The sequence below is a fragment of the Doryrhamphus excisus genome, chromosome 10, assembly GCF_030265055.1.
Source record: "Doryrhamphus excisus isolate RoL2022-K1 chromosome 10, RoL_Dexc_1.0, whole genome shotgun sequence".
Classification (NCBI taxonomy): Eukaryota; Metazoa; Chordata; class Actinopteri; order Syngnathiformes; family Syngnathidae; genus Doryrhamphus; species Doryrhamphus excisus.
This window is the reverse complement of record NC_080475.1, coordinates 10,698,860-10,724,795: the sequence shown is the minus strand read 5'-3', so window position 1 is coordinate 10,724,795 and position 25,936 is coordinate 10,698,860. Positions and strand designations below refer to the sequence as shown.

At 45.1% G+C, this 25,936-nt stretch overlaps 5 protein-coding genes across 15 annotated transcripts; 1 reads left to right on the top strand and 4 right to left on the bottom strand.

Annotated features, from left to right (window-relative positions):
• Positions 1-99: 99 nt before the first annotated feature.
• Positions 100-2,938, bottom strand: LOC131137691 (leucine-rich repeat flightless-interacting protein 1-like). Of its 3 annotated transcripts, none has more exons than XM_058085927.1 (5): positions 2,807-2,938; positions 2,528-2,611; positions 1,941-2,111; positions 1,381-1,446; positions 100-1,265 (listed from the first exon to the last, which is right to left on the bottom strand). In XM_058085927.1, the coding sequence occupies exons 2-5, from the start codon at positions 2,552-2,554 to the stop codon at positions 270-272; spliced, it is 1,260 nt and encodes a 419-aa protein (XP_057941910.1). In that variant the 5' UTR covers positions 2,555-2,611; positions 2,807-2,938; the 3' UTR covers positions 100-269. The 3 variants fall into 3 exon arrangements, with proteins under 3 accessions (XP_057941910.1, XP_057941908.1, XP_057941909.1); XM_058085925.1 differs by having other exon boundaries at positions 1,354-1,446; positions 2,807-2,936; XM_058085926.1 differs by lacking the exon at positions 2,807-2,938 and adding an exon at positions 2,723-2,802 and having other exon boundaries at positions 1,354-1,446.
• On the top strand, positions 2,506-22,470 carry dytn (dystrotelin). 5 transcript variants are annotated; one of them, XM_058085876.1, is made up of 15 exons: positions 8,949-13,140; positions 13,694-13,811; positions 15,228-15,463; positions 16,628-16,701; positions 16,777-16,818; positions 16,962-17,042; positions 17,123-17,324; positions 17,982-18,067; positions 18,172-18,251; positions 19,784-19,882; positions 19,949-20,112; positions 20,173-20,272; positions 20,345-20,463; positions 20,530-20,623; positions 20,728-22,470. In XM_058085876.1, exons 5-15 carry the CDS (start codon positions 16,800-16,802, stop codon positions 21,583-21,585), a joined length of 1,902 nt encoding a protein of 633 aa, XP_057941859.1. In that variant the 5' UTR covers positions 8,949-13,140; positions 13,694-13,811; positions 15,228-15,463; positions 16,628-16,701; positions 16,777-16,799; the 3' UTR covers positions 21,586-22,470. The 5 variants fall into 5 exon arrangements, with proteins under 5 accessions (XP_057941860.1, XP_057941859.1, XP_057941858.1 ...); XM_058085877.1 differs by lacking the exon at positions 8,949-13,140 and adding an exon at positions 2,506-2,914 and having other exon boundaries at positions 15,228-16,701; XM_058085875.1 differs by lacking the exon at positions 15,228-15,463.
• Positions 3,447-11,451, bottom strand: mlpha (melanophilin a). Of its 5 annotated transcripts, none has more exons than XM_058085870.1 (14): positions 10,915-11,451; positions 10,378-10,599; positions 10,201-10,313; positions 9,243-9,287; positions 7,208-7,266; positions 7,047-7,136; positions 6,902-6,983; positions 6,636-6,826; positions 5,421-5,498; positions 5,167-5,352; positions 4,903-5,076; positions 4,594-4,755; positions 4,459-4,515; positions 3,447-4,387 (listed from the first exon to the last, which is right to left on the bottom strand). In XM_058085870.1, the coding sequence occupies exons 1-14, from the start codon at positions 11,022-11,024 to the stop codon at positions 4,049-4,051; spliced, it is 1,908 nt and encodes a 635-aa protein (XP_057941853.1). In that variant the 5' UTR covers positions 11,025-11,451; the 3' UTR covers positions 3,447-4,048. The 5 variants fall into 5 exon arrangements, with proteins under 5 accessions (XP_057941853.1, XP_057941854.1, XP_057941852.1 ...); XM_058085871.1 differs by having other exon boundaries at positions 6,902-6,974; XM_058085872.1 differs by having other exon boundaries at positions 4,083-4,280; positions 4,342-4,387; positions 6,902-7,136; positions 10,915-11,450.
• LOC131137733 (CD59 glycoprotein-like) lies at positions 11,531-13,775 on the bottom strand. The gene is made up of 5 exons (XM_058086000.1): positions 13,674-13,775; positions 13,320-13,393; positions 13,021-13,122; positions 11,885-11,958; positions 11,531-11,805 (listed from the first exon to the last, which is right to left on the bottom strand). Exons 2-5 carry the CDS (start codon positions 13,372-13,374, stop codon positions 11,680-11,682), a joined length of 357 nt encoding a protein of 118 aa, XP_057941983.1. The 5' UTR covers positions 13,375-13,393; positions 13,674-13,775; the 3' UTR covers positions 11,531-11,679.
• Positions 21,221-25,767, bottom strand: zdbf2 (zinc finger, DBF-type containing 2). Its single transcript, XM_058085886.1, has 8 exons — positions 25,704-25,767; positions 25,067-25,163; positions 24,791-24,927; positions 24,323-24,638; positions 24,190-24,264; positions 23,828-24,117; positions 22,813-22,915; positions 21,221-22,737 (listed from the first exon to the last, which is right to left on the bottom strand). Exons 2-8 carry the CDS (start codon positions 25,160-25,162, stop codon positions 22,069-22,071), a joined length of 1,686 nt encoding a protein of 561 aa, XP_057941869.1. The 5' UTR covers position 25,163; positions 25,704-25,767; the 3' UTR covers positions 21,221-22,068.
• Positions 25,768-25,936: the final 169 nt, after the last annotated feature.

Below are 25,936 nucleotides of genomic sequence, written 5' to 3'. Positions count from 1 at the left end.
GAGGTGGAAGTCAGAAGTAGTAGTTCTTGGCTCGCTGTTATCTTATTGATCACAGTTGCAAAGTGAGACAAAATGGAGGCAAAGAAAGCAGCAGCAGAGGAAAAACGCTTTTATTGAACTGGGGAAAGAAACAGGAAGTTGACGTCCATGTTGATCTGTCTTTGGCAACAGTCCGGTCCGCAGAACTCCCGGAGTGGGAGTACACCTCCAGAAGGGAGTCGTCGTTCCACCTCAATTTCTCCATTTCCAAGGTGGTTCACCTTCAAACGTCATGACATGTTACGTCCCAAGGATGCGCCGTCCGTGCGACTGAAGGAAGTGACCGCGGCCTTGACACGCACGGGCACCGTATGTCCACTCGTCACTGCAGCCAGATGGGCGTCTTCAGTCTCCTCGCCAGCTTCCTCACAACTGTCCACGTCGCCCTCTAAAGGATCTCGGAGCGCCTGCACGTTCAACCGGCTGGAGCGTCGCTCGCCGAGGCGTTTTCCTTCTCGGACGTTGATGAGCGGCCCTTCAGGAGCAGCTAGGACTCTGAAGAAAGCTTTGAGCTTGTCGCGACGACCGACAGCTGGTGATGTTTGATGCCCTGGAAGGAAGTCTTTGGGAGCAAAGTAAGAATCGAAGTCGGTGGAGCGACGGTTAGCTGGACCGATGGCCTCAGATGAATCTCCTGTTGGTTCCTTCCGGTGCATTGCAGGAGGATCTTTGTCCTGCACTGACTCAGTCGTCCGAGTTGATGTCTGATTCCCAGTACGGCCTGGTGAGTGACTGGCGCGCGGCCACGCCCGACTGTGCTCAGCAGAAGCAGGAAGTTCTTTGTGCTCTTCGTTTTCATGTTGGTGTGACAAAGCAGTGGAGACATGACGCCGGTCTACCGAGCTTCTGGACAGGACAGTCTGGTGTTCCAGGATCACGTCCCTGCCAGGGGAAACATCTGACCGGTACTTGGGATGTTCCTCTTGTGACTCCGTAGGTGATATGACACCAGGGAGAAAAGCCCACTCATCTTCAGAGGTGCCACTCTGCTTCACGGCTTGTCTTTTGCCGCGTCCGTTCAATGTCATCTTCCTTCCCGCCACAGCTTTCCTTCGACTCCTCTTCGACACCCCCATGAGCTCGCCGGCACACATGTATTTGGTCCTTGAAGGACCATGAAGAACCATGGAGGACACACAGGAAGTCACTGCAGGAATGCAGCTACCATGTCTGCCAGCAGCTTCCTCAGCCTGGTCCAATCCCGTTCCCCCGGACCCTCCGCCTTTCTGTTGGGGGGGGGGGGGGGATGATGAAGAATGCTTCAGCAATCAGTGAACAACGAGGCCAGTTGGCGGACAAACATGACGCAGGGACCTTGATAACGTCTCGTAGGCTGATCACCTCCGCTCTCATCTGGTCACGCTCCATCTTAGCCACGTGGTAGAGTTCCTTCTGATGCTCTAATGCCTGACAAGAACATCGTTATGACGTCTTTGGCATTTCTACTGATCCATCCAATTCCAGGATAGAACTCCAGCTTCCATAAATAGGAAATATGATTGGTGTGGTCCAGGCTGGTACTAGTGGAAGGTGGCTCCATATTCATTTCACCTTATTCCTGTCTTACTTTTACACGACATGATAAATAATACGCATGTTTTGCTGGTGTGTTGAAGACTAAGTGATGCTAGCTCTTCAGCCACGGTTACATGGACATAAGCCCCCAAAATAGCTGTCCTCGGCAACACCCGCCTTAAACTAGCAGCTCCTGCCCAAATTTTATGTGGCAGTTCAAAGTCAAATATGAGCACTGGTGAAATGGGATACCCGTACGCTAAGGTACCGGTGTATAAATGGCAATAAAAAATGGCGGCATCAAGATTGGGATAATAGGCGAAAATCCCCCCCACTCGTCCTGGAAGTGGATTTAGTGTTGTTTGTTGTTCCTGTCAAATACGCACCTTTGCACACTCAATGGAGCGGCGCCACGTCTCCCAAAGCAGCTCCTCCGTGTAGCTCAGCTCCTCCTGCAGCATTTCCACCTGGTACGTCAGAGCTGCCTTGTCGTCGTGCAGCTGAGCGTTGGAGACCAGAACCTTCCTGTACTTTTCCCGCGCCTCTGCCAGACAGTCCTGACACACAGTAAAACCACATCACCCACTTCAGTCAATCATCATGCTAATCAGATGTGGAACATTTATAACTTCTCTTGAATTGGATTTGTTGTTGGTACAATTTTCAACATTACAGTATTTTCTACACAGATGAGCAAGAAAGTATCATTTAAGTATTTTATTGGGGTTACTTTGTTCAGAAGTAGCAATGTGTATCATTTGGTGGAGGCCACCACCGAGATCACGAGCCTGCACGTGACCCCGCTCACCAGTAGCCCCGCACTGGCATGCACATGCACGCGCACGCGCATAGGCCGCCAAAATGACTAAGCAGTTTTTTTTTTCATGCTCGGAATTCATCCATTTATGGATTATGGCGGCGGGACCAAAATCAACACGAACGACAGCGACACCTGCTGCTAAAATGTCGGTACCTTCATGTCCTGGACGGACGACTCCATGGCCACTTCGGGTCGCTTTCACGTCAAACGACATCCCACTTTACAATCAGCTTTCATCTAAAAAGAAATGAAATATTAGCTAGTTTAGCTAGCCGGCCCTTTGGAGAAGCTAGAGCTGTGATAGTCACATGACTCCTAAATGTTTCCTAGACAGGAACCGTACTTTACCGTATTACACCTAATTTGCTTTCATACTTTGGAATCCATGCCGGACTTCACACGCACAAAAAGAACATTGGAGACGTCACTCACCTTCGTGATGACTCGTCTTGCTAGCCAAATATTGACCCGTGACCTGTGACCTGTGACCTATGACCACCCGGAAGTCTTGCCGGACGTAGAGTGCTAGTCCACAGCCAGGTGAGGGCGTTCTTAGCTCGTTTGGAAAGCAGGCAACCTGCCCACGTGGGAAACTACTACAGTACATGTCTCTACTTGTACTGTACTTGTCTCTCTACATCTACTACACCATATACTATATGTACTATCAATATCTACTACACGATACACTATATGTACTATCCACATCTACTACACGATACACTATATGTACTATCAACATCTACTACACGATACACTATATGTACTATCCACATCTACTACACGATACACTATATGTACTATCCACATCTACTACACGATACACTATATGTACTATCAACATCTACTACACGATACACTACGTATATGTACTATCAACATCTACTAAACGATACACTATATGTACTATCAACATCTACTACACGATACACTACGTATATGTACTATCAACATCTACTACACGATACACTATATGTACTATCAATATCTACTACACGATACACTATATGTACTATCAACATCTACTACACGATACACTATATGTACTATCAACATCTACTACACGATACACTATATGTACTATCCACATCTACTACAATATACACTATATGTACTATCAACATCTACTACACGATACTCTATATGTACTATCAACATCTACTACACGATACACTATATGTACCATCAACATCTACTACACGATACACTATATGTACTATCAACATCTACTACACGATACACTATATGTACCATCAACATCTACTACACGATACACTATATGTACTATCCACATCTACTACACGATACACTATATGTACTATCAACATCTACTACACGATACACTATATGTACTATCAACATCTACTACAATATACACTATATGTACTATCAACATCTACTACACGATACACTATATGTACTATCAACATCTACTACACGATACACTATATGTACTATCCACATTTACTAGTTTATTCTTCATATGATGACTTTATTTCCTGTTAGGTGCTAGTTAATGGAAGCCAAACAGGTGAGGCAGATGCGGTGATGAGGAGTCTATATTTATTATCCAAAATGGCACCCAAAGGTGTGTGAGACTAGAAGCAATAATGACATCATCAGAAGGAAGAAGGCTCGGAAGCGTAAAGCGATACTAAGGTCAGGGAGATGTGTTCATGGCAGGAAGACATCAAAGCGTGTGAAGATAATGTATGAACTTTGGAACTTATGTGAAATGTATTTGAGGAAGAAAGGCACAGTATTTGGGATACTACAGTATTTCAACTCCACGATGGTGCTGAGGTACTTTATGGTTGTTCTGGTGAGACGACAAAGCATCCGGATTTGGGTGAAGGGACGAAGCCTCAGGAGATGTTGGACTTCCAGGCAGCTCCATTGGCAGCTTCTGAGGAGAGAGGAGCGTGTTTGAGTAGAAAGGGTTACGTTCTGCAAGAACCTGTTCTTACTGGCGGCGTGCTCGTGCATGGACGCTTTCCTCTGCGATGACGACATCTTGAAGAGAGAGAGAGAAGATATTGATGAGTCAGCGTTGAAGGACGGGATGATGTTGATCATGATCTCACCTTCTTCTTGGATCCCACAGCGCTCAGAGCCGCAATCTTGCTTTCGATATCAGAAACCTGCCAAGAAGAAGACAACATGCTAAATTACACAGGAAGGCTTGGGATTGGCTGAAAGGAGGCGGGGGCCCCGCCTACCTCGCTTTCAGCGCCCTGTACCCGGGCGGCCGTCAGCGCCACCACGTCCTCCAACTCCGACAGCTCAGAGTCGGTGGCTCCGCCGAAGCGATTTCTGGCGCTTTGTTCCAGCCGCCGCAGCTTGCTCTCCAATCCGTAGGACTGGCCGGCCGCCACATACACCTGAACGGGTACACATACGCACGCCGCGTCACAGCTATGTAGCTATTTCCAAAAAAAAGTTCTAATCTTCTGGGAACTAAGGTGTCCACCTCCTGACCTTGGAAATTGGACACAAACACGACAAGGAGACGACGGAATAAGGCTTACGTTTTCCTCCAGTTCCCTGAAGGCCTCATGGGCCGGCTTAGCATCAGCAGGACTGAACATGAGGCTTGAGTGGGCGGCCTCTGACAGGCCAAAGTCCACCATGGCCTTCTCGGTGGCGTTCATGCTTCTCAGGGCCTCGGTGGTCAGCTCACAGAGGGCCGATGCCGTGGATCTCTGAAAGACATTTATTCCCATCATTTAGTCATATTAGCCATCATATTCCCGCCATATAATCATATTCATGAGTATGGATGTCTTCCATACCTTCTGAGCTTGACTAGGGAGGTCCTCGCTGGAAGAACTGAGATCCTTCATGGACGCCCCCCTGCCGAGGCTTTTCTTCTTGTCGGTCTCGTCATCGGATGACAGGCGTTTGCCGCTCAGATGTCCGGCCAGTTCGCTCAGCTTCTTCCTGAGGTTCTCCTCCTCGTTACCCGATGGAGCGGACGCCTGCCGACACCAGCGTATTCACATCAAAGCGCTTACCTCAGGCTTTTATTGTGAAATTCCCGCTTCACCTTGTCGGGCGTCATCTTCTCCTCCAAGCGACTCAGCAGGTTCTCGATGGCGGACATGCGTTTGCTCAACTGGTTGATCTGCCAGACAGAGGAGGAAGATGGGATGATGTTTCCATGGAGACCATATTCAACATGGAGGCCAGGCAGTGGCGTATGGATGATATATGTATATATGGTACAGTCCTGTTATGATTGGATGATGCATATGGATGATATATGTATATATGGTACAGTCCTATGATTGGAGGATGCGTATGGATGATATATGTATATATGGTACAGTCCTGTTATGATTGGAGGATGTGTATGGATGATATATGTATATATGGTACAGTCCTATGATTGGAGGATGCATATGGATGATATATGTATATATGGTACAGTCCTGCTATGATTGGAGGATGCGTATGGATGATATATGTATATATGGTACAGTCCTGTTATGATTGATGATGCGTATGGATGATATATGTACTATATATGGTACATTCCTGTTATGATTGGATGATGCATATGGATGATATATGTACATATGGTACAGTCCTGTTATGATTGGAGGATGTGTATGGAAGATATATGTATATATGGTACAGTCCTGTTATGATTGGATGATGCATATGGATGATATATGTATATATGGTACAGTCCTGCTATGATTGGATGATGCATATGGATGATATATGTATATATGGTACAGTCCTGTTATGATTGGATGATGCATATGGATGATATATGTATATATGGTACAGTCCTGTTATGATTGGATGATGCATATGGATGATATATGTACATATGGTACAGTCCTGTTATGATTGGATGATGCGTATGGATGATATATGTACTATATATGGTACATTCCTGTTATGATTGGATGATGCATATGGATGATATATGTACATATGGTACAGTCCTGCTATGATTGGATGATGCATATGGATGATATATGTATATATGGTACAGTCCTGTTATGATTGGATGATGCGTATGGATGATATATGTATATATGGTACAGTCCTGCTATGATTGGATGATGCATACAGATGATATATGTATAAATTGTACAGTCCTGCTGTGATTGGATGAGAGGAAATAAGAGGCGGGTCAAAAGGGGAATACTGTAGGTGAAGTAGTGAAGGTACACAGTATACACGGTGCGGGTACACGGTGTATGTACAGGAAGTATGTGAGAACACGGTGCAGGAGTAGATGTCTCACAGGCGGGGTGAAACCCAAGTTCTCCTGAGAGGAGGCGCGGCTGTTGCGGCGGCGGTAGGGCGGGGGCGGGTAAAGGGTCGGGAGTCTTGCGCACTCTTCCTCGTCAGACGTGTCCATGTACTGCTGACGAGCCGCCGAGCCCATCTTGGTTAGGGAACGAGTCCGGACCGCGCGACTGTCGCCGTAATCATCTGGTTGGAAGAGGAAAGGCGGCGGGGTTACCTGATGGTGGGCGTGGCCTCACATGGGTGTGTATTGATGTTCACCGTTTCTCGGAGCATATCGGTCCAGGCTCCTCCTACGATGCATTCGCTGAATGTTGAAGTCGTACTCGGCGTCCTGAATGTGCTGAGGAGGAGATCCGCTCAGGTGTGCAAGTGTTACCTGTACTGTCCTACCTACGTGCTTTACCTGCATCGATGCCCGCCGCGAATACGGGAAGTATTCCTCCGACTCAAAGTCAAAGGGATGAACGGACAGCAGACGTTTCTTTTTACGCATCTGAAAGACAATATGGCGTCCAATCAACAATGGCGGCTTCTTCAAAGGGCGCCTGCTCGTCTTGGCTTCACCGATTTGTATCTCTGTGCCTCCACGTCGCCCTGCTCCTCCTCAGCGCCGTTGTACCCGTCTGCAAGACATCGAACGTCTCGTATCAGCCTACCTGTGGCCTCCGAACCTTACCTCCTTATTCCTGTAACATCATCACTTTATTCCACTAACATTACATCCTTGTTCCTGTAACATCATCACTTTATTCCACTAACATTACACCCTTGTTCCTGTAACATAACCTGCTTATTGCCTTAACACCATAGCTTTATTCCACTAACATTACCTCCTTGTTCCTGTAACATTACCTACTTATTCCCTTAACACCATGGCTTTATTCCACTAACATTACCTCCTTGTTCCTGTAACATTACCTACTTATTCCCTTAACACCATGGCTTTATTCCACTAACATTACCTCCTTATTCCTGTAACATTACCTGCTTATTCCCATAACATCATGGCTTTATTCCACTAACATTGCCTCCTTACCCCTGTAACATTACCTTCTTAGTCCCGTAACATCATTACTTTATTCCACTAACATTACCTCCTTGTTCTTGTAACATTACCTACTTATTCCCTTAACATCATGGCTTTATTCCACTAACATTACCTCCTTATTCCTGTAACATTACCTGCTTATTCCCATAACATCATGGCTTTATTCCACTAACATTGCCTCCTTACTCCTGTAACATTACCTGCTTATTCCCGTAACATCATGGCTTTATTCCACTAACATCACCTCCTTATTCCTGTAACATTACCTACTTATTCCCTTAACACCATGGCTTTATTCCACTAACATCACCTCCTTATTCCTGTAACATTACCTGCTTATTCCCATAACATCATGGCTTTATTCCACTAACATTGCCTCCTTACTCCTGTAACATTACCTGCTTAGTCCCGTAACATCATTACTTTATTCCACTAACATTACCTCCTTGTTCCTGTAACATTACCTACTTATTCCCTTAACACCATGGCTTTATTCCACTAACATTACCTCCTTATTCCTGTAACATTACCTGCTTATTCCCATAACATCATGGCTTTATTCCACTAACATTGCCTCCTTACTCCTGTAACATTACCTGCTTAGTCCCGTAACATCATTACTTTATTCCACTAACATTACCTCCTTGTTCCTGTAACATTACCTACTTATTCCCTTAACATCATGGCTTTATTCCACTAACATTACCTCCTTATTCCTGTAAGATTACCTGCTTATTCCCATAACAACATGGCTTTATTCCACTAACATTGCCTCCTTACGCCTGTAACATTACCTGCTTATTCCTGTACAATCATGGCTTTATTCCACTAACATTACCTCCTTATTCCTGTAACATTACCTGCTTATTCTCGTAAGATCATGACTTTATTCCACTAACATTACCTCCTTATTCCTGTTTCACTACCTGCTTATTCCTGTAACATCATGGCTTTATTCCACTAACATTACTTCCTTATTTCCTTAATATCATTACTTTATTCCACTACTATTACCTGCTTATTCCCATAACATCATGGCTTTATTCCACGACCATTACCTCTTTATTCCTGTAACACCATGACTTTATTCGCATAATATGATCTATTCCTGAAAATATCACTTTATTCCCATTATATCATAATGTTATTCCCATAGTACTGCAACTTGATTGTCATGATACTATTAATAATATTGATCTTTTATGGTATAGTATTATATAATATTAATATTATTATGGCTTCAGTCCTGTAGAATTATTATGTAATATAATAAAAGTAATACAGTTTTCCCTCAACCAAATTTTTACACACAAAAAAGTTCCCCCTAATGTTATTATGATATAATTCGTGTTATTACTGCTAATATTGGTGTTTTCTTCTTCAATCACTGCTGGCTTTCATGGAATAGACATGGAATTTTTCACAACCAGGAAGTACAATCAGCAAGAAGTCAGAAGAAAGAAAGAAAAGAAAATTGCCTGCTTGTCATCGGCTGTGCTTTGCTAGCAACTACTCACATACTAAATACAAATACTGATATCCAGTACTCACAGCTGCGGACATCCGGCATGCTCTGGGTGTCATCGTCACGCCCACCTGATGTAAAAAATACTTTATTAGCATGTAGCCGTGAGCATGTGACATCAACATTTGCATATATTATACAACTTAATATAAAGTACATTATATGTATTTAGAAGGTGGTAAACAGCTTTATTATTACTAATATGTCTTATTTTTACTGATGATGTCTACTATATTGGCTAATAGGAGTGTAAAGGTGACTATAGGGGTGTTATGTCATGTCTAGAGGGCTCTTCTTTCTGACGATGTTAAAAAAGTGTATTCAGAAGGTGGTAACCAGGTTTATTATACCTAATATGTCTTATTTTCTCTTATGATGTCTACTATATTGGCTAATAGGAGTGTAAAGGTGACTATAGGGGTGTTGTCATGTCTAGAGGGCTCTTCTTTCTGACGATGTTATAAAGTGTATTTAGAAGGTGGTAAACACGTTTATTATACCTAATTTGTCTTATTTTCTCTTATGATGTCTACTATATTGGCTAATAGGAGTATAAAGGTGACTATAGGGGTGTTATGTCATGTCTAGAGGCCTCTTCTTTCTGACGATGTTATAAAGTGTATTTAGAAGGTGGTAAACACGTTTATAATACCTAATTTGTCTTATTTTCTCTTATGATGTCTACTATATTGGCTAATAGGAGTATAAAGGTGACTATAGGGGTGTTATGTCATGTCTAGAGGGCTCTAATGATGTTGAAAAGTGTATTTAGAAGGTGGTAAACGGGTTTATTATGCCTAATATGTCTTATTTTCTCTTATGATGTCTACTATATTGGGTCATTGGAGTGTAAAGGTGACTATAGGGGTGCTATGTCATGTCCAGGGGGCTCTAATGATGTTTAAAAGGTGGTAAGTACAATGCTGTAAGTACCAACGTAAGCAGTAGTATATGTTTACATATCTGAGATGTGAAGACAGCCACCTTCTCCGTTCAGCCTCTTGTAGAGTGACCTCATGACCTTGGCGCTGCCGAAGCGTTTAAATCGATTCCGGACGTTGTCATGGTACCACCCCAGGGTGCCGATCTTCAGAACCCTTCGGGAAAACGAGCATGTGAGGACGCCGGAGGCCGCGCAATAAAAGGGGGGGCGTGGCTGACCTGGTCATGCGGCAGTTGTCGCACACCCAGCCGTGCTCCTTCTTGTTGTAGCGGCTGCAGGACTTGCAGGTGAACAAGCGGCAGTCCAGGCACCGACGCTTGCTGTTGACCAGGAACTTGAAGGGCTGCAGGCAGCGGATGCACAGAGAGTCGGCCAAGTTGTTCTGCGAACCCAGCAGCTCCCGTTTGTTGTCCTCCTTGTCGATGGAGTCCTTCAGCTTGCTGTGGAACGTTAGAATCATCATGTCGTTATCATATATCATATCATATCATATGATAGCAGTTGTATAAGACTAAAGAAAACACAAAGAACGCAGATAAGAGAAAGGTAGCAAGTTGTCCACCTTGGTGATCCGCCATGCCGTGTGTGTGTGTGTGTGTGTGTGCGGAGACAAGCGTGTCTTTGTAGCATCTCCGTGTGACTCCAGTCATGGTAGAGCGCAGCTTTCACGCTCGCATTCCGTGACAGCCGGTCACATGACCTGCAAGGCCATGAACAGTAGGGGCCATCTGACGGGGAGGGTAGGGGGGACCCACCCTAGTCGCTCTTCTTCTTTCTTGCGCAGGTTGAAGTCCCGTTGAATCACCTCCCAGACGTGCTTAGCTTCCTCGTCGGTCAGACGTGATAAATCCAGTTTGCGTTCCATGATGGAAAAAAAAGACCTCAGTTGGGAAGCAAAAATGGCCTTTGGTTAGTCTTAGTTCCAAAAAGACACATCTTATTCAAAACACAAGTTATCAACATTTGGTCCCAGGAAGGACTTGACTTGACATGATGACCTGGTCCAAAGATGTAACGTTCTACTTTCCCGAACCTCCTCAAATACCCGGACTTATAGAGATAGAACAGAATGGAGACGCAAAGAACTCACCTCCGTGCAGCTGCAGCTCCAGCCTTAGAGTGAGAAGATCAGCTGAGCGCTGGTTCACATGCTCCTGACATCATCATCACAGCTCACAATCAACACTTTGTTTGGCCCGATCACCACAGCACCCCCCCAGGACAAGACGACACACATGTTCTCCCCATAAGAGGAGGACGGCATGTTGGATTTTTGTGTCTCACTAATGCTCCTATTAGCGCATCCTAGCTATAGGTGAGGGCAGCCCCCCCCCCCTTCTCAGGTACGGTAGACAGAATCCAGTAGCCATGTTTTACCTTGGTATGATTTATTGATGTGCAGTAGTATTGTGAGTCAACATATAAGTCAACAAGTCATAGCATTGATCAGCTCATTGATCAGCTTTTCCTCGGTTATTCAAGCAGCTCCACATTCCGATCCATTTTCAAAATCGCTGACATCAGCGAGTCAGCCACCACGTGACCGCCACCGACGCCATCGCACCGATGGCAGAAGTGGCTGCTGCGGCGGAGGGGGCGGAGTTACACAAGTCCGAGTTGCAGCACTTGAAAGTAAAAGAGGACACCTGGAAAAGAAAAGAAAAAGCCATGGTTCCCTTAGCGCATCCTCGCCTGACCTTCAGAGCTTTTGATGCTGCTTCCTACCTGCGGGAACATCTGTCCCAGTCGGCTGTACTCGCAGTCGGAATACTTGAGGCACTGGCGGAATGTCATCCCTCCTGCAACGCACACAGGACGTTAACTCAGTTAGCGACATTCATAGGGGCGTGGTCGTGGAGGACAGATGTTCTTCAAAATAGGCTTCAAAGTCAGCAGCGTAAAGCAGTGCTACAAAGCGTGCTAGCATCAGCCTTGTTTACACTTGCATGTATTTTGTTCCCGCAGTGGTACGCAATGGTCATCAACAAGGGTGACTTTTCCACCACAGTGTACCTACATGTTAGCTTACTGTGTACTAGCTGTACGTACATGTTAGCTTTACAGTGTGCTAGCTGTACCTACATGTTAGCTTACTGTGTACTAGCTGTACCTACATGTTAGCTTACTGTGTACTAGCTGTACCTACATGTTAGCTTTACAGTGCAGTAGCTGTCCGTACATAATTAGCTTATGGTGTAGTAGCTGTACGTACATGTTAGCTTACTGTGTAGCAGCTGTACGTACATGTTAGCTTACTGTGTAGCAGCTGTACGTACATGTTAGCTTTACAGTGTAGTAGCTGTACGTACATGTTAGTGTACTAGCTGTATGTACATGTTAGCTTACTATGTAGTAGCTGTATGTACATGTTAGTGTACTAGCTGTATGTACATGTTAGCTTACTGTGTAGTAGCTGTACGTACATGTTAGTGTACTCGTATGTACATGTTAGCTTACTGTGTAGCAGCTGTACATACATGTTAGCTTTACAGTGTAGTAGCTGTACATACATATTAGTGTACTTGCTGTATGTACATGTTAGCTTACTGTGTAGCAGCTGTACGTACATGTTAGCTTTACAGTGTAGCAGCTGTACATGTTAGCTTTACAGTGTAGTAGCTGTACGTACATGTTAGTGTACTAGCTGTATGTACATGTTAGCTTACTGTGTAGCAGCTGTACGTACATGTTAGTGTACTAGCTGTATATACATTGTTAGCTTACTGTGTAGCAGCTGTACATACATGTTAGCTTTACCGTGTAGTAGCTGTTAGGATACAGTAGTTTACCATATTAGTCCCACAGATAAAAATGAGACAAAATGAGCCGATAAAAGCAATGATAGTAACAATGATGACAACCTCTCTCTGTGAGCGTCAGACAGGCGTCGTCATAGCTACAGTCTCGTTGCTTGGAGCAGCTGGATGTGTAGTCTTTACAACTGTAACAACGGATGGCTGATCCTGGAAGCACATCTTCAGGTTACACATTTTCATCTTTCATATGCGCTAGATAGCATATCTTCCTATTTATCTTATCATCATCATATTTGTCCAGGTATATCTACATACGGTACGGATGATGAGAGCAAACATGAATATGACATACCGATAAGAATTATTATTGATTATTATTATTATTGATAAGAAGTCCAACATACCAAGTCCCATCAGAGTGAAGCAAACCAGCAGAAAGATGCTAACAGAGAACGTCATCTTCCTCACAGCGCAGTCACTGTCAAATCACACGTGTACTGCTTTATACTTTATATACACATACTACTATCTCATACTCACATTCTGCTGTATACGCACATACTACTTTATACTTTATACACACATACTATCTCATACTCGCATACTACTATCTCATACTCACATCCTGCGTTATATACACATACTATTTTATACATACATACTATCTGATACTCGCATTCTGCTTTATACACATGTACTACTTTTGTGTACTGCGTTGTGTGTGTGTGTGTGTGTGTGGTGCTGCGAGGAGTACTCACCCAACTATGGAACTTGCCAGATGCCACCTCGCTTCAAACTGACCAACGATGGACGTGACCCAGCAAGGACACTCTTAGACCACGCCCACTGGGTGGGGCCTGATGGAACCACAAGGAGGCAAGGAGCGCCAAATGATGGTGCGTACAATATGTCACATACTGTATACATACATACTGTGTATATATACACGTACATACATACCATATACATACATACATACACATTCAGACATTTAAAGTGAAGTAAAGGACATACGTTGATGGGAAAACATAGAAAGAGTGACATATGTCAATCACGTCCTGCTTTTCCATAGCAATTTGAAGGTTCAAATCCCAATAATGACATTTTCTTAGCTTGATTTCTGTGAATTCATTGCTCATTCACGCCGCCATTTTGGGGACACACCATGACTTCTTATGGGTAAAGATGATCAAAGCTAGCTTCTGTACTTTCATGTGACTGTCAGCATACTTACTAGCATATTAGCATGCTTACTACTACTATATATTAGCATGCTTAATAGTACTGTATGTTAACATGTGACTGTCAGCATACTTACTAGCATATTAGCATGCTTACTACTACTATATATTAGCATGCTAACTAGTACTGTATGTTAACATGTGACTGTCAGCATACTTACTAGCATATTAGCATGCTTACTACTACTATATATTAGCATGCTTACTAGTACTGTATATTAACATGTGACTGTCAGCATACTTACTAGGATATTAGCATGCTTACTACTACTATATATTAGCATGCTTAGTAGTACAGTATATTAACATGTGACTGTCAGCATACTTACGAGTATATTGGCATGCTACTATTAGCATACTTACTAATACTGTATATTAACATGTGACTGTCAGCATACTTACTAGTATATTAGCATTCTTACGACTATGTTAGCATGCTTACTCATATATTATCATGCTTAATAGTGAATTAGATCACAAGCATATTGGCATACTAACTAGCATATTAGCATGCTTACTACTACTATATATTAGCATGCTACTATTAACATGTGACTGTCAGCATATTTACTAGTATATAAGCATGCTTACTACTACTATATATTAGCATGCTACTATTAGCATGCTTACTAATACTGTATATTAACATGTGACTGTCAGCATACTTACTAGTATATGAGCATGCTGACCACTACTATATATTAGCATGCTACTATTAACATGTGACTGTCAGCATATTTACTAGTATATTAGCATGCTGACCACTACTATATATTAGCATGCTACTATTAACATGTGACTGTCAGCATATTTACTAGTATATAAGCATGCTTACTACTACTATATATTAGCATGCTACTATTAGCTTACTTACTAGTACTGTATATTAACATGTGATTGTCAACAAACTTACGAGTATATTAGCATTCTTACGACGATGTTAGCATGCTTACTCATATATTATCATGCTTAATGGTGAATTAGATCACAAGCATATTGCACAACGAGCATACTGGCATGCTTACTAGTATGTTAGCATGTTTAAACTAGTGTATACCAACACCTCCATAGCGCCGCCAGTGGACAACCAATGACAGCACTTCAAGGACTCTAAAACAGGTGAATGCAAGCTAGAGGCAGCATAAGGGGCTCCTACAGGCAAGCTACGAGGAGCATATGTGGACCATGGAGCTGTTGGTACGCCGCCGCGGCGCCCGTGTCACAGGGAGGACGAGCCTGGCGTCAGGACGAGCGTGGCACCGCGCCGCGCCGCTAGCGATAGGATGATGACGAGCAGGAGAAGAAAGGTGCGGGTGTGTGTTGTTGCGGCGCGACAAAGGAAGCACAGAAGACGTGGACAAATGTCCAGTGTGAGCATTGTGCAGCAATTAGCTAACCGTGGTGTGCCTCAATAGGCTGCATTGTGTCAATGCATTCACACTAGCGCCATTGGAGCATCATAACAACATGTCATCTCCTCCTTATGGTCCAAATCATACGCTGGCTCATTTTCTTACACCATTTGTGTCCAGTGTGCCCTATAGGGGTGTTATGTCATGTCTAGAGGGCTCTAATGATGTTAAAGTGTATTTAAAAGGTGGTAAACAGGTTTATTATGCCTAATGTGTTTTATTTTCTCTTATGATGCTACTATATTGGGTCATATGAGTGTAAAGCTGACTATAGGGGTGTTACGTCATGTCTAGAGGGCTCTATTGATGTTAAAAAGTGGATTTAGAAGGTGGTAAACAGGTTTATTATGCCTAATATGTCTTATTTTCTCTCATGTTGACAACTATATTGGGTCATAGGAGTGTGATGGTGATTATAGGGGTGTTATGTCATGTCTAGAGGGCTCTAATGATGTTTAAAAAAGTGTATTTAGAAGGTGGTAGACAGGTTTATTATGCCTAATATGTCTCACTTTCTCTTATGATGTCTACTATATTGGGCGATAGGAGTGTAAAGGTGACTATAGGGGTGTTATGTCATGTCTAGAGGGCTCTAATGATGTTAAAAAGTGTATTTAGAAGGTGGTAAACAGCTTTATTATGCCAAATATGTTTTATTTTCTCTTATGATGTCTACTATATTGGCTAATAGGAGTGTAAAGGTGACTATAGGGGTGTTATGTCATGTCTAGAGGGCTCTAATGATGTTAAAAGGTGTATTTAGAAGGTGGTAAACAGCTTTATTATGCCTAATATGTCTTATTTCCTCTTATGATGGCTACTATATTGGCTAATAGGAGTGTAAAGGTGACTATAGGGGTGTTATGTCATGTCTAGAGGGCTCTAATGATGTTAAAATGTGTATTTAGAAGGTGGTAAACCGGTTTATTATGCCTAATATGTTTTATTTTCTGAATGATTTGTTTGGACACATTCGTCCCACCCATCCAATGCGGCTAACTGTCTTCCATGTCTACGTGTGTGACGTCATCGCCTTCCCACATGCCGATTGGTGGACAGGTGGCAGGCGAGCGGCGGCTCAGATGACCCATGAAGAATTCAGCAGCTTGGTTTCCACGCTGAGACGGCTGCAGGTGAGTCACCTTTCATATTCTTCTTCTTCCTTTTTGGAAAAGACACAGTCATCAATGCAATCCTTTCTTTTGCAGATCAACACAACGTACAGATCAGCATGGAGGACAACACCCTCAGTAGCTTTCTTTACATTTCATGACTCTTATATACATTGTAGAAGTACATTTATGCTATTGGCTAGTTATATACTGTATTTGTATTGCATGAGATGCGTCTGCTGGTCTAGTCTGCTTGTGTGATGCAAGCATGTGTCTTACAGGTGTGGAGTCTTTGGGTGAGGTGGGAATGCGGGCGTACCGAGTGGCGGTGAAGCTTGAACGTCTGCAGCACGCCTGCCACAGTTTGGTTGTTTTCATGCTTTTTCTTGGATTTCTTGTTTTCCTGTTCGGGTTGATTGACGGGTTGTTGCTGCCGTGCCAGTGGACAGGGTGCTGCTTCACCACATCAGCGCCGCGCTTGACCCGGGCGGCGGCGGAGTCGAACGCACGTGCTTGCTGAGCGAACCGGAAGTGACTCGGAAACTGAACAGGATGTTCTGCCACTCGAGGGCGGAGCCGTGGAGTCGCGTGACCTCGGAGGCGTCAAAGAAGATATGCGGTCTGATGTTCTGGATGTTCGACAGGTACCCAGGTCTCTAGTCCACATTCACAAGTTTCATAAATATTCACAAATAACTACACAATAATTCATATTATACTTTTAAATCACTTGAATGTAAATCATATCTAGTGTTTTTTGTGTGTTTGTTATAAAATCACGTTTATTAATCGCACACCCAGTTACACTGCCATTATATTCTTATCCCTTTTGCACATATCAATCTTACGAATTATTAAATTCTTTCTTGCGTGTTTGTGTATACAGTATGTACAGTAAGAGAGCTACGTAAAGTGCAAATTGGGTGGGGGTCCATTTATGCAGCAGACACACAACGTTCTGGTCAATAGTGTTGACAATTTCTGAATAATCGCTATGATATTGCTCAACATGACCGACAGAGGGCGTAGTTTTACAAATAAACAATGTACCGATATATAATGTAGTATAGTCATAATTATAAAATAGATATATTTTTACAATTCTTTAATTTGAAATATTTGTCATATAGAATATTAAAAGATGATATTGACAAAATCAAGATTATAAATCCAAAGGTCAAGAAATGTGTATTATTGTTGACATTTTTGCTGATAGACTAAGTAGAGGATGTATACTATATGATGATTAGCATGTATTGTAGAAATAGAGTGTATAGAGTGATGTTGTGTTGGTGTTCCAGGAACGGCTCGGGTCACATTGCGTCTCTTTCTCTTCATATTGCTCTTATCTGCCTAGCAGCTGACACACCGCCACGGAAATACCAAGGTACAAATATCGAAAAAAACTTTTAGCAGATATAGCTTGTATTTTTTCACTACTTCACAACTCTATGTATGTACTATGTATGTAATATGTGTGTGTGTGGATAGCCCTGGCATGTGCAGCTGCTGGTGCTTGTGGATCCATCAGCAGGTCTTCGCTCAGATCCTTGTTGGTTGACATGAGTCAGGTACTATCAGACAGCTACTATAGGTACATAGTATGATTATCAGGTATGTAGTATCAGACAGCTACTATAGGTATGTAGTATGACTATCAGGTATGTAGTATCACACAGCTACTATCAGGTATGTAGTATGACTATTAGGTATGTAGTATCACACAGCTACTATCAGGTATGTAGTATGACTATCAGGTATGTAGTATCATTCAGCTACTATCAGGTATGTAGTATGACTATCAGGTATATAGTATGACTATCAGTTATGTAGTATCGGTCAGCTACTATCATGTATGTAGTATCATACAGCTACTATCAGGTATGTAGTATCATACAGCTACTATCAGGTATGTAGTATCATTCAGCTACTATCAGGTATGTAGTATGACTATTAGGTATGTAGTATCATACAGCTACTATCAGGTATGTAGTATCATACAGCTACTATCAGGTATGTAGTATCATACAGCGACTATCAGGTATGTAGTATCATACAGCGACTATCAGGTACGTAGTATCAGTCAGCTACTATCAGGTACTATGTAGTATCATACAGCTACTATCAGTTATGTAGTATGACTATTAGGTATGTAGTATCATACAGCTACTATCAGGTATGTAGTATCAGTCAGCTACTATCAGGTATGTAGTATCAGTCAGCTACTATCAGGTATGTAGTATCAGTCACCTACTATCAGTTATGTAGTATCAGTCAGCTACTATCAGGTACTATGTAGTATGACTATCAATTATGTAGTATCAGTCAGCTACTATCAGGTATGTAGTATCAGACAGCTACTATCAGGTATGTAGTATGACTATTAGGTATGTAGTATCATACAGCTACTATCAGGTATGTAGTATCAGTCAGCTACTATCAGGTACTATGTAGTATGACTATCAGGTATGTAGTATCAGTCAGCTACTATCAGGTATGTAGTATCATACAGCTACTATCAGGTATGTAGTATCAGTCAGCTACTATCAGGTACTATGTAGTATGACTATCAGGTATGTAGTATCATACAGCTACTATCAGGTATGTAGTATCAGTCAGCTACTATCAGGTACTATGTAGTATGACTATCAGGTATGTAGTATCAGTCAGCTACTATCAGGTATGTAGTATCATACAGCTACTATCAGGTATGTAGTATCAGTCAGCTACTATCAGGTACTATGTAGTATGACTATCAGGTATGTAGTATCATACAGCTACTATCAGGTATGTAGTATCAGTCAGCTACTATCAGGTACTATGTAGTATGACTATCAGGTATGTAGTATCAGTCAGCTACTATCAGGTATGTAGTATCATACAGCTACTATCAGGTATGTAGTATCAGTCAGCTACTATCAGGTACTATGTAGTATGACTATCAGGTATGTAGTATCATACAGCTACTATCAGGTATGTAGTATCAGTCAGCTACTATCAGGTATGTAGTATCATACAGATACTATCAGGTATGTAGTATCAGGTAGTGCATGTATGTACAGTATGTACTATGAGGTGTGTAGTATTATGACGTGTGTTTGAGGTTCCCAGGCTGGTGGAGCAGGAAGTGGTGTATGGTGAGGCGGAGGAGGCGGAGGAGGCGCAGGAGACGGAGGAGGCGGTGAGGTTGTGTTTTGCGGGGGTGAGTAAAGAGTAAAGGTCGGCAGCCAATAAGAATGCAGAAGTTGACGTTGTCCCGCCCGCACAGGTGCGTGGCCACGCCCTGAGCGTTGACCAAGTGCAGGCGTGGCTGCAGAAGCAACCTCCTCTGTTGCTATGGTTACCGCTCTTGTCTCATCTGGCCGGTACTGGGACGCTAGTTCATGAGGTGCGCTGTGGCATTTGCAGGATACGTCCCATCAGAGGACTCAGGTGAGAGCCGTCGTCCAATCACAGCCAGCGCAGTTGCGTGACCTCTGTGTGTGTGTGGAGGTATCGCTGCACGAGGTGTGTGAGCTTCCAGGTGTGCCAGGTGTGCTTCCTCTCAGAGCGACACAAGCGTCACCACCCGCTCATGGAGATGACCACACAGGTGAGACACACAGGAAGTGCTCGACAATGGGGACAGGAAGTGGTGTGACACAAAGTCTCCTCTTCCGCTCAGCCCACCTGGCGAGAGTCCGTGTCCTCGTTGGTGCGATGCGCCGCCCGCTTCCTGTCACCACGGCGGCGTGGCGGAAGAGGAGCTGCCAGGGGGAGGGGCCTGAAGGACAGTCCCAGCAGGTGACCACACCTTTCACAATAAAATGCAGCCATCACTCACCTTTATCTTCACCTTCAACTTTGCAGCCACGGCGCCTCCTCCTATGAATCATACACAGGCACCGCCTCCCACTGTTCCTCATCCTCATCCCCGCACACTCATCACATGCTGATGGAACAGGTGACCCACCCACTCGTACACGCCGCTCCGCTTTGGACAGGTGTAGGGGTTCAAGCACCCCATCCATCATCTTGCTGCTCTTATTGGACATTTGCATTTTTCAGACACTGAAGACAGGGGAGATACAGCAGGACAGCGAGGAGGTCCCCGGACGGGACAGCGAGGAGGTCCCCGGACGGGACAGCGAGGAGGAACCAGGACTGGACAGCGAGGAGGTCCCCGGACGGGACAGCGAGGAGGAACCAGGAAGGGACAGCGAGGAGGAACCAGGCAGGGACAGCGAGGAGGAACCAGGCAGGGACAGCGAGGAGGAACCAGGAAGGGACAGCGAGGAGGAACCAGGAAGGGACAGCGAGGAGGAACCAGGAAGGGACAGCGAGGAGGAACCAGGACTGGACAGCGAGGAGGAACCAGGACTGGACAGCGAGGAGGAACCAGGATGGGACAGCGAGGAGGAACCCCCAAGACGGGACAGCAAAGAGGAACCCCCAAGACGGGACAGCAAAGAGGAACCCCCAAGACGGGACAGCAAGGAGGCCCCAAGACGGGACAACAAGGAGGCCCCACGGCGGGACAGCAGAGGAAGCGGTACACCATGTTGTGAAGACGAGGATTTGGTGGAAGAGGAGGTGAGTGAAAAAGAGGACACCCTGTCCACCAGGTCACATGACCTCCACTATGAGGAGGCAGATTGGGCGCAAGAGGAGGACGGGGGCGTGGCCGAGTCCAGTCCGGAGGAGCTGCTGCAGGAGACGGTGGACAGGCTGACACGGGTTTTGGGGAAGGATGTAAATGAGGTCTACCTTGCATCACAACATGTTTTCCATTTGATTGGATCAAGCCAGGGTGAGGGGGCGGAGCTTAATGAGGCCGCAATGCAGGTCGCAGACTCCTTATGCTGCCTGGTGGACACTATGAGACAAGCCCCGCCCCTGACTGGGATATCTACATGGCAAATATGAATATATATTCCATATTCTGTTCCCATTAGAAATGAATGGCCCATTTAAATGGCGCCATCTGCTGGTGAAATGTCACCATTTAACATGAAAACTTCCAAAAATATATATATTAAAAATATATAAATATATATATATATTAATAAATTTATATATTACATATTTATAAATATTAAGCAGTCAGTTAACCAAAATAAAGTCTAAATATTCAGAGACATAACATTGTAATATGAGAGCCATTTATAGACTTGAAATATTCCAAAAAATAAGATATTCATAATATAAGACAACAAAATGATTTAAATACAAATAAATATATAGAATCAAATAGCTATAAAAAGCAGCAGAAATTGAATAATTTTCTGAGAAAAAGTCCCATTATGGAAAGAAAATTGGATTATAATGGGGGGATTCGTTAGTTGGGAGCCGGCCGTTGTCCCACAGGGAAGCGGCGCTGGAGAGTGAGGATGAACTGGCATCCAAGCGCTACTCAGCCGCCTTCTCACAGCCGCCCCGAGACCTTCCTCGTCGTGGCCGTTTGTGACGGAGCCTGCCCGTCGCAGGCGAGGAGGACGCGGCCCGTGCTTCCCGCACGCCCCGTCTGCGGACGGGCGCCGGGTTGGCGCTGAGCGCACTCACCATGACGTGGCTGCGGAGGGATGAGGCGGGACCCTTGCTTCCGCAAGAGCCCGAGGCCGCCTCCCCCGAAGGTCGGTCGGCGTTCAGGTCCGGGCTCAGACTACGGAAGAGTTTACGGGCGCACGGCGGCAGGGGGCCGTGGAGGATGGAACGTTTCAAATCTTTGGGGGGGTTCTTGATGATGCGATTGCCGCAGGGGTCGTAGAAGCGCATGGGGAAGGATTTATATTTGACCTTGGGGCGCTCAAGGTCCTGCCGCCTCTTCCTGCTGCGTTTCGCCGGCTTGCGGGCGGGGGCGGGAAACGTAGGCGAGCAGAGAAGGTAGACCACGGATGTGGCGGCCTGCAGCGGCGTCACGATGGGGGAGTAGGAGTGCGGAAGACGCTGGCGTTGCCCCCGGGGAGTCGTTTCCACTCCCGCTGGAGGCCGTGCGGCGGGAGGGGCCTCCGGCGTCGATTGGCAGACAGCGGGGACGACGAGGCGGGCGGTCTGAGTGCTGTGACTCACTTTGACCACCTGGAGAGAAAGCCATGTAGACACGTCACCCCTCCCCGCCCCAACAACACCCCCGCATCTTTCACCCTCACTCACCTGACACCTGGAAGCCGTCCTGAAGTACTTCCTCTTTCTCACTGCCTCCCCGTCCGTGTCGGCGAGAGGAAGGAAACCCGCGTCCTCCTGACCACGCCCACTCCTGTTTGACACAACACCATCATCATCATCCATTTCACAACAATGACGTCCACATATTAGCACCAAAATATCACCACCAACTCACCTTTAAATACATATTTACCACCTTCATTAGAGCCCTCTAGACATGACATAACACCCCTATAGTCACCTTTACACACACAATAAGAGAAAATAAGACATAAAACTTCTTTACCACCTTCTATATACACTTTATAACATCATTAGAGCCCTCTAGACATGACATAACACCCCTATAGTCACCTTTACACACCATAAGAGAAAATAAGACATAATAAACCTCTTTAACGCCTTCTATATACACTTTGTAACATCAATAGAGCCCTCTAGACATGACATAACACCCCTATAGTCACATTTACACACCATAAGAGAAAATAAGACATAATAAACCTCTTTAACGCCTTCTATATACACTTTGTAACATCAATAGAGCCCTCTAGACATGACATAACACCCCTATAGTCACATTTACACACCATAAGAGAAAATAAGACATAATAAACCTCTTTAACGCCTTCTATATACACTTTGTAACATCATTAGAGCCCTCTAGACATGACATAACACCCCTATAGTCACCTTTACACACCAAAAGAGAAAAATAAGACATAATAAACCTCTTTAACGCCTTCTATATAGACTTTGTAACATCATTAGAGCCCTCAAGACATGACATAACACCCCTATAGTCACTTTTACACACCATAAGACATAATAAACCTCTTTAACGCCTTCTATATACACTTTGTAACATCATTAGAGCCCTCTAGGCATGACATAACACCCCTATAGTAACCTTTACACACCACAATAGAATAGTGAAATTGGAAGTGTGACTACGGAGGGATTACTGCATATGCAAATGAGCGGCAGATAAGAGTCATGTGACCTGTCTAGTGACTCTTTGTCGAAGTAGCAGACAAAACGACCTCGTCTGAACTGTCGGACCAGGTCCTCCACCTTCTTCTCGTCTTCCTCTTCAATCTGGCTCCAGGTCTTGCCCCTGAAGGATGGCGGGATATTCTGCGGCACGCCACAAAGCACCGGGGCCGCATGCAGCTCGCCGCGGAGGGCGGCCTGGAGCCGCCGTGAGTACATCGGGTCCATCAGGTGGACCTGAGCGTCGGTTAGGTGGCTGATATCCGTGGCGTGCATGCCGGGTCGCCGGGGGTCAGGCACCTGGGAAAGCCAAGCAAAGATGTAAGCAAAGAAACACAGAGGGTTCACCCGCTCCCCGCGGTCCCCGCTCACCTGGACCAGCGAGTCCCAGTCCGAGTCGCTCTGCGTGTGTAGAGGCGCGCTGACGTGGAAGCTCTCCGTGTCCTCCTGTTGACGGCAAGCGTGAGTAAAACACCAAAGCGTCGGGAAAAAGAGGGAGTCAAACCTTTTCAGGAGTCCGCTCTTTGGGCGCCGCCAAGTGCCGATGCCGCCAGCTTTGATGGTGTGCCCGACGCAGGGGCCGCGTTCCCGCATCTGGACCCTTGGCGGACCCTGCGCTTTTCCTCCTGTCGGTCTTCCTGTGGGCTTTCCTGTGCACGGGGGGCGTAGGTCTACCTCGACCGCTCTCCTCCGGTCGGCTGAGAGGACCGGCACCTACTTCCGCATCGTTCAGGTGGTGGCGAGTGCCCGATGAGGAGCCATCTTTATCCGGCAGCTGTGTCGGTAAAAGGGGAGCAGACAGGAAGTCCGAGTCCGAGTCCCTTGTGGATGCAAAGACACACGAAGAGGCCGAGTGGAGCACAAGATGGACAAGAAAGACGTCAGCCACGCTAACCAGCAGTAGGCAGAACAAGATATTAGGAGAGAAAGGTGGATCTGTGGAAACATGAGGCGTCTGTGTGGCATTCCGGACCTGCCATCCTCGGAGCAGCGTGGGTGGTGCAACAAGACGTCCCGCAGGAAGCGCTCCAGTAGCGTCTCATCACCTCGGCTACCGGTGACCCCGGAGGAGCCGGCGACACGATCCAGGTGTCTTCCACTGGACAGATGCTGAGGACAACAATCGTGTTAGATATCAGCAGGAAATGGCACCACACTTGGTGCCCAAAGTGCGGCTCTGGTGCCACAAGAGCAAACATGGAAAAACCCTATGTACTAAAAATACTGTGGGAATAGTATTTTCAGTCACCTGATCCAGGTCTTTGTAGTGGACTTGGCAGCAGGCGCAGTACCCTCGCCGACACGGGGCGCATCCAGATGGCCCTTGCTGAGACTCTGCCCACATCCTGTGACATATTTTGTTGTATATTAATATGATTGACATAACTACGGTTATACCAATTGATGACTTACAAGCATACAATTGATCTTAGCAGTCAAAGCCGTACCAAACCACCGAGAAGTAAATGCAGTGGTTCATACCAAATGTGGCACTCCTGATCCAACTAGTTTGTAGTTTCTGTCATCAAAAAAAAGGACAAGCCCCTCCCTTTGTGGTCCTCTGCCCAATGAAAGGCGACCTGCCCTCGCCACGTGGCCAATCACAGGTCAGCCCACGAGTCCCCAATTACCATGCCGAATCTCCACTTTAGCTGCTGTTAACGAACATTAACGCCGACATGCGAGCTTCCTTGAACAACATATAACTCTTTATTCGGGTCAATGAGACCCAGGTAACCCCGGGGAGTCACGTGACGTGTTCCAACAAGCGCTGCCCTGCGACAAGTCATCGGCTCGAACTTTGCCCCGTTTACTGTTTAAAACTTTAAACCACCCTTTAAGGTTTCCTTTGCTATTAGCATCAACAGGCAAACATTTCAACTTACCTCGTTTTACTTTCAGACAGTGGAAAACCATCTTCCGCCCCGCGCTTTCGGTTGCTTCCGGTCTCTCTCCTTCTGCGACTTGACCGTGCTACGCGCGCAACCGGAGTCTGCCACCCCCTGCAGGCCACAATGAGAACTACAGATACTTTTCATCAGCTCCGTTGGGCTGAAATCCTTTTGAAACAATGTGGCCAATTTAAACTCTGATATTGACATTATACAATGAAAAGCAT

Coding starts and splice junctions, on each gene's coding strand:
- LOC131137691 (XM_058085925.1), bottom strand. CDS start 2,554: ATGGAGTCGTCCGTCCAGGACATGAAG. Junction 2,112..2,527: donor CGTCCGTCCAGGACATGAAG/GTACCGACATTT, acceptor ACTGTGTGTCAG/GACTGTCTGGCAGAGGCGCG. Junction 1,447..1,940: donor GCTCCATTGAGTGTGCAAAG/GTGCGTATTTGA, acceptor TGTTCTTGTCAG/GCATTAGAGCATCAGAAGGA.
- mlpha (XM_058085869.1), bottom strand. CDS start 11,024: ATGGAACGCAAACTGGATTTATCACGTCTGACCGACGAGGAAGCTAAG. Junction 7,137..7,207: donor AGGCACAGAGATACAAATCG/GTGAAGCCAAGA, acceptor ATTGTCTTTCAG/ATGCGTAAAAAGAAACGTCT. Junction 5,353..5,420: donor AGAAGATGACGCCCGACAAG/GTGAAGCGGGAA, acceptor TGGTGTCGGCAG/GCGTCCGCTCCATCGGGTAA.
- LOC131137733 (XM_058086000.1), bottom strand. CDS start 13,374: ATGACGTTCTCTGTTAGCATCTTTCTGCTGGTTTGCTTCACTCTGATG. Junction 11,959..13,020: donor TCTGACGCTCACAGAGAGAG/GTTGTCATCATT, acceptor TGTGCGTTGCAG/GAGGGATGACATTCCGCCAG. Junction 11,806..11,884: donor TGGGACAGATGTTCCCGCAG/GTAGGAAGCAGC, acceptor TTTCTTTTCCAG/GTGTCCTCTTTTACTTTCAA.
- dytn (XM_058085877.1), top strand. Junction 19,883..19,948: donor TGAGGTTGTGTTTTGCGGGG/GTGAGTAAAGAG, acceptor CCGCCCGCACAG/GTGCGTGGCCACGCCCTGAG. Junction 20,624..20,727: donor ATCACATGCTGATGGAACAG/GTGACCCACCCA, acceptor TGCATTTTTCAG/ACACTGAAGACAGGGGAGAT.
- zdbf2 (XM_058085886.1), bottom strand. CDS start 25,162: ATGTGGGCAGAGTCTCAGCAAGGGCCATCTGGATGCGCCCCGTGTCGG. Junction 24,928..25,066: donor ACTACAAAGACCTGGATCAG/GTGACTGAAAAT, acceptor TGTTGTCCTCAG/CATCTGTCCAGTGGAAGACA. Junction 24,265..24,322: donor AAGAGCGGACTCCTGAAAAG/GTTTGACTCCCT, acceptor TGCCGTCAACAG/GAGGACACGGAGAGCTTCCA.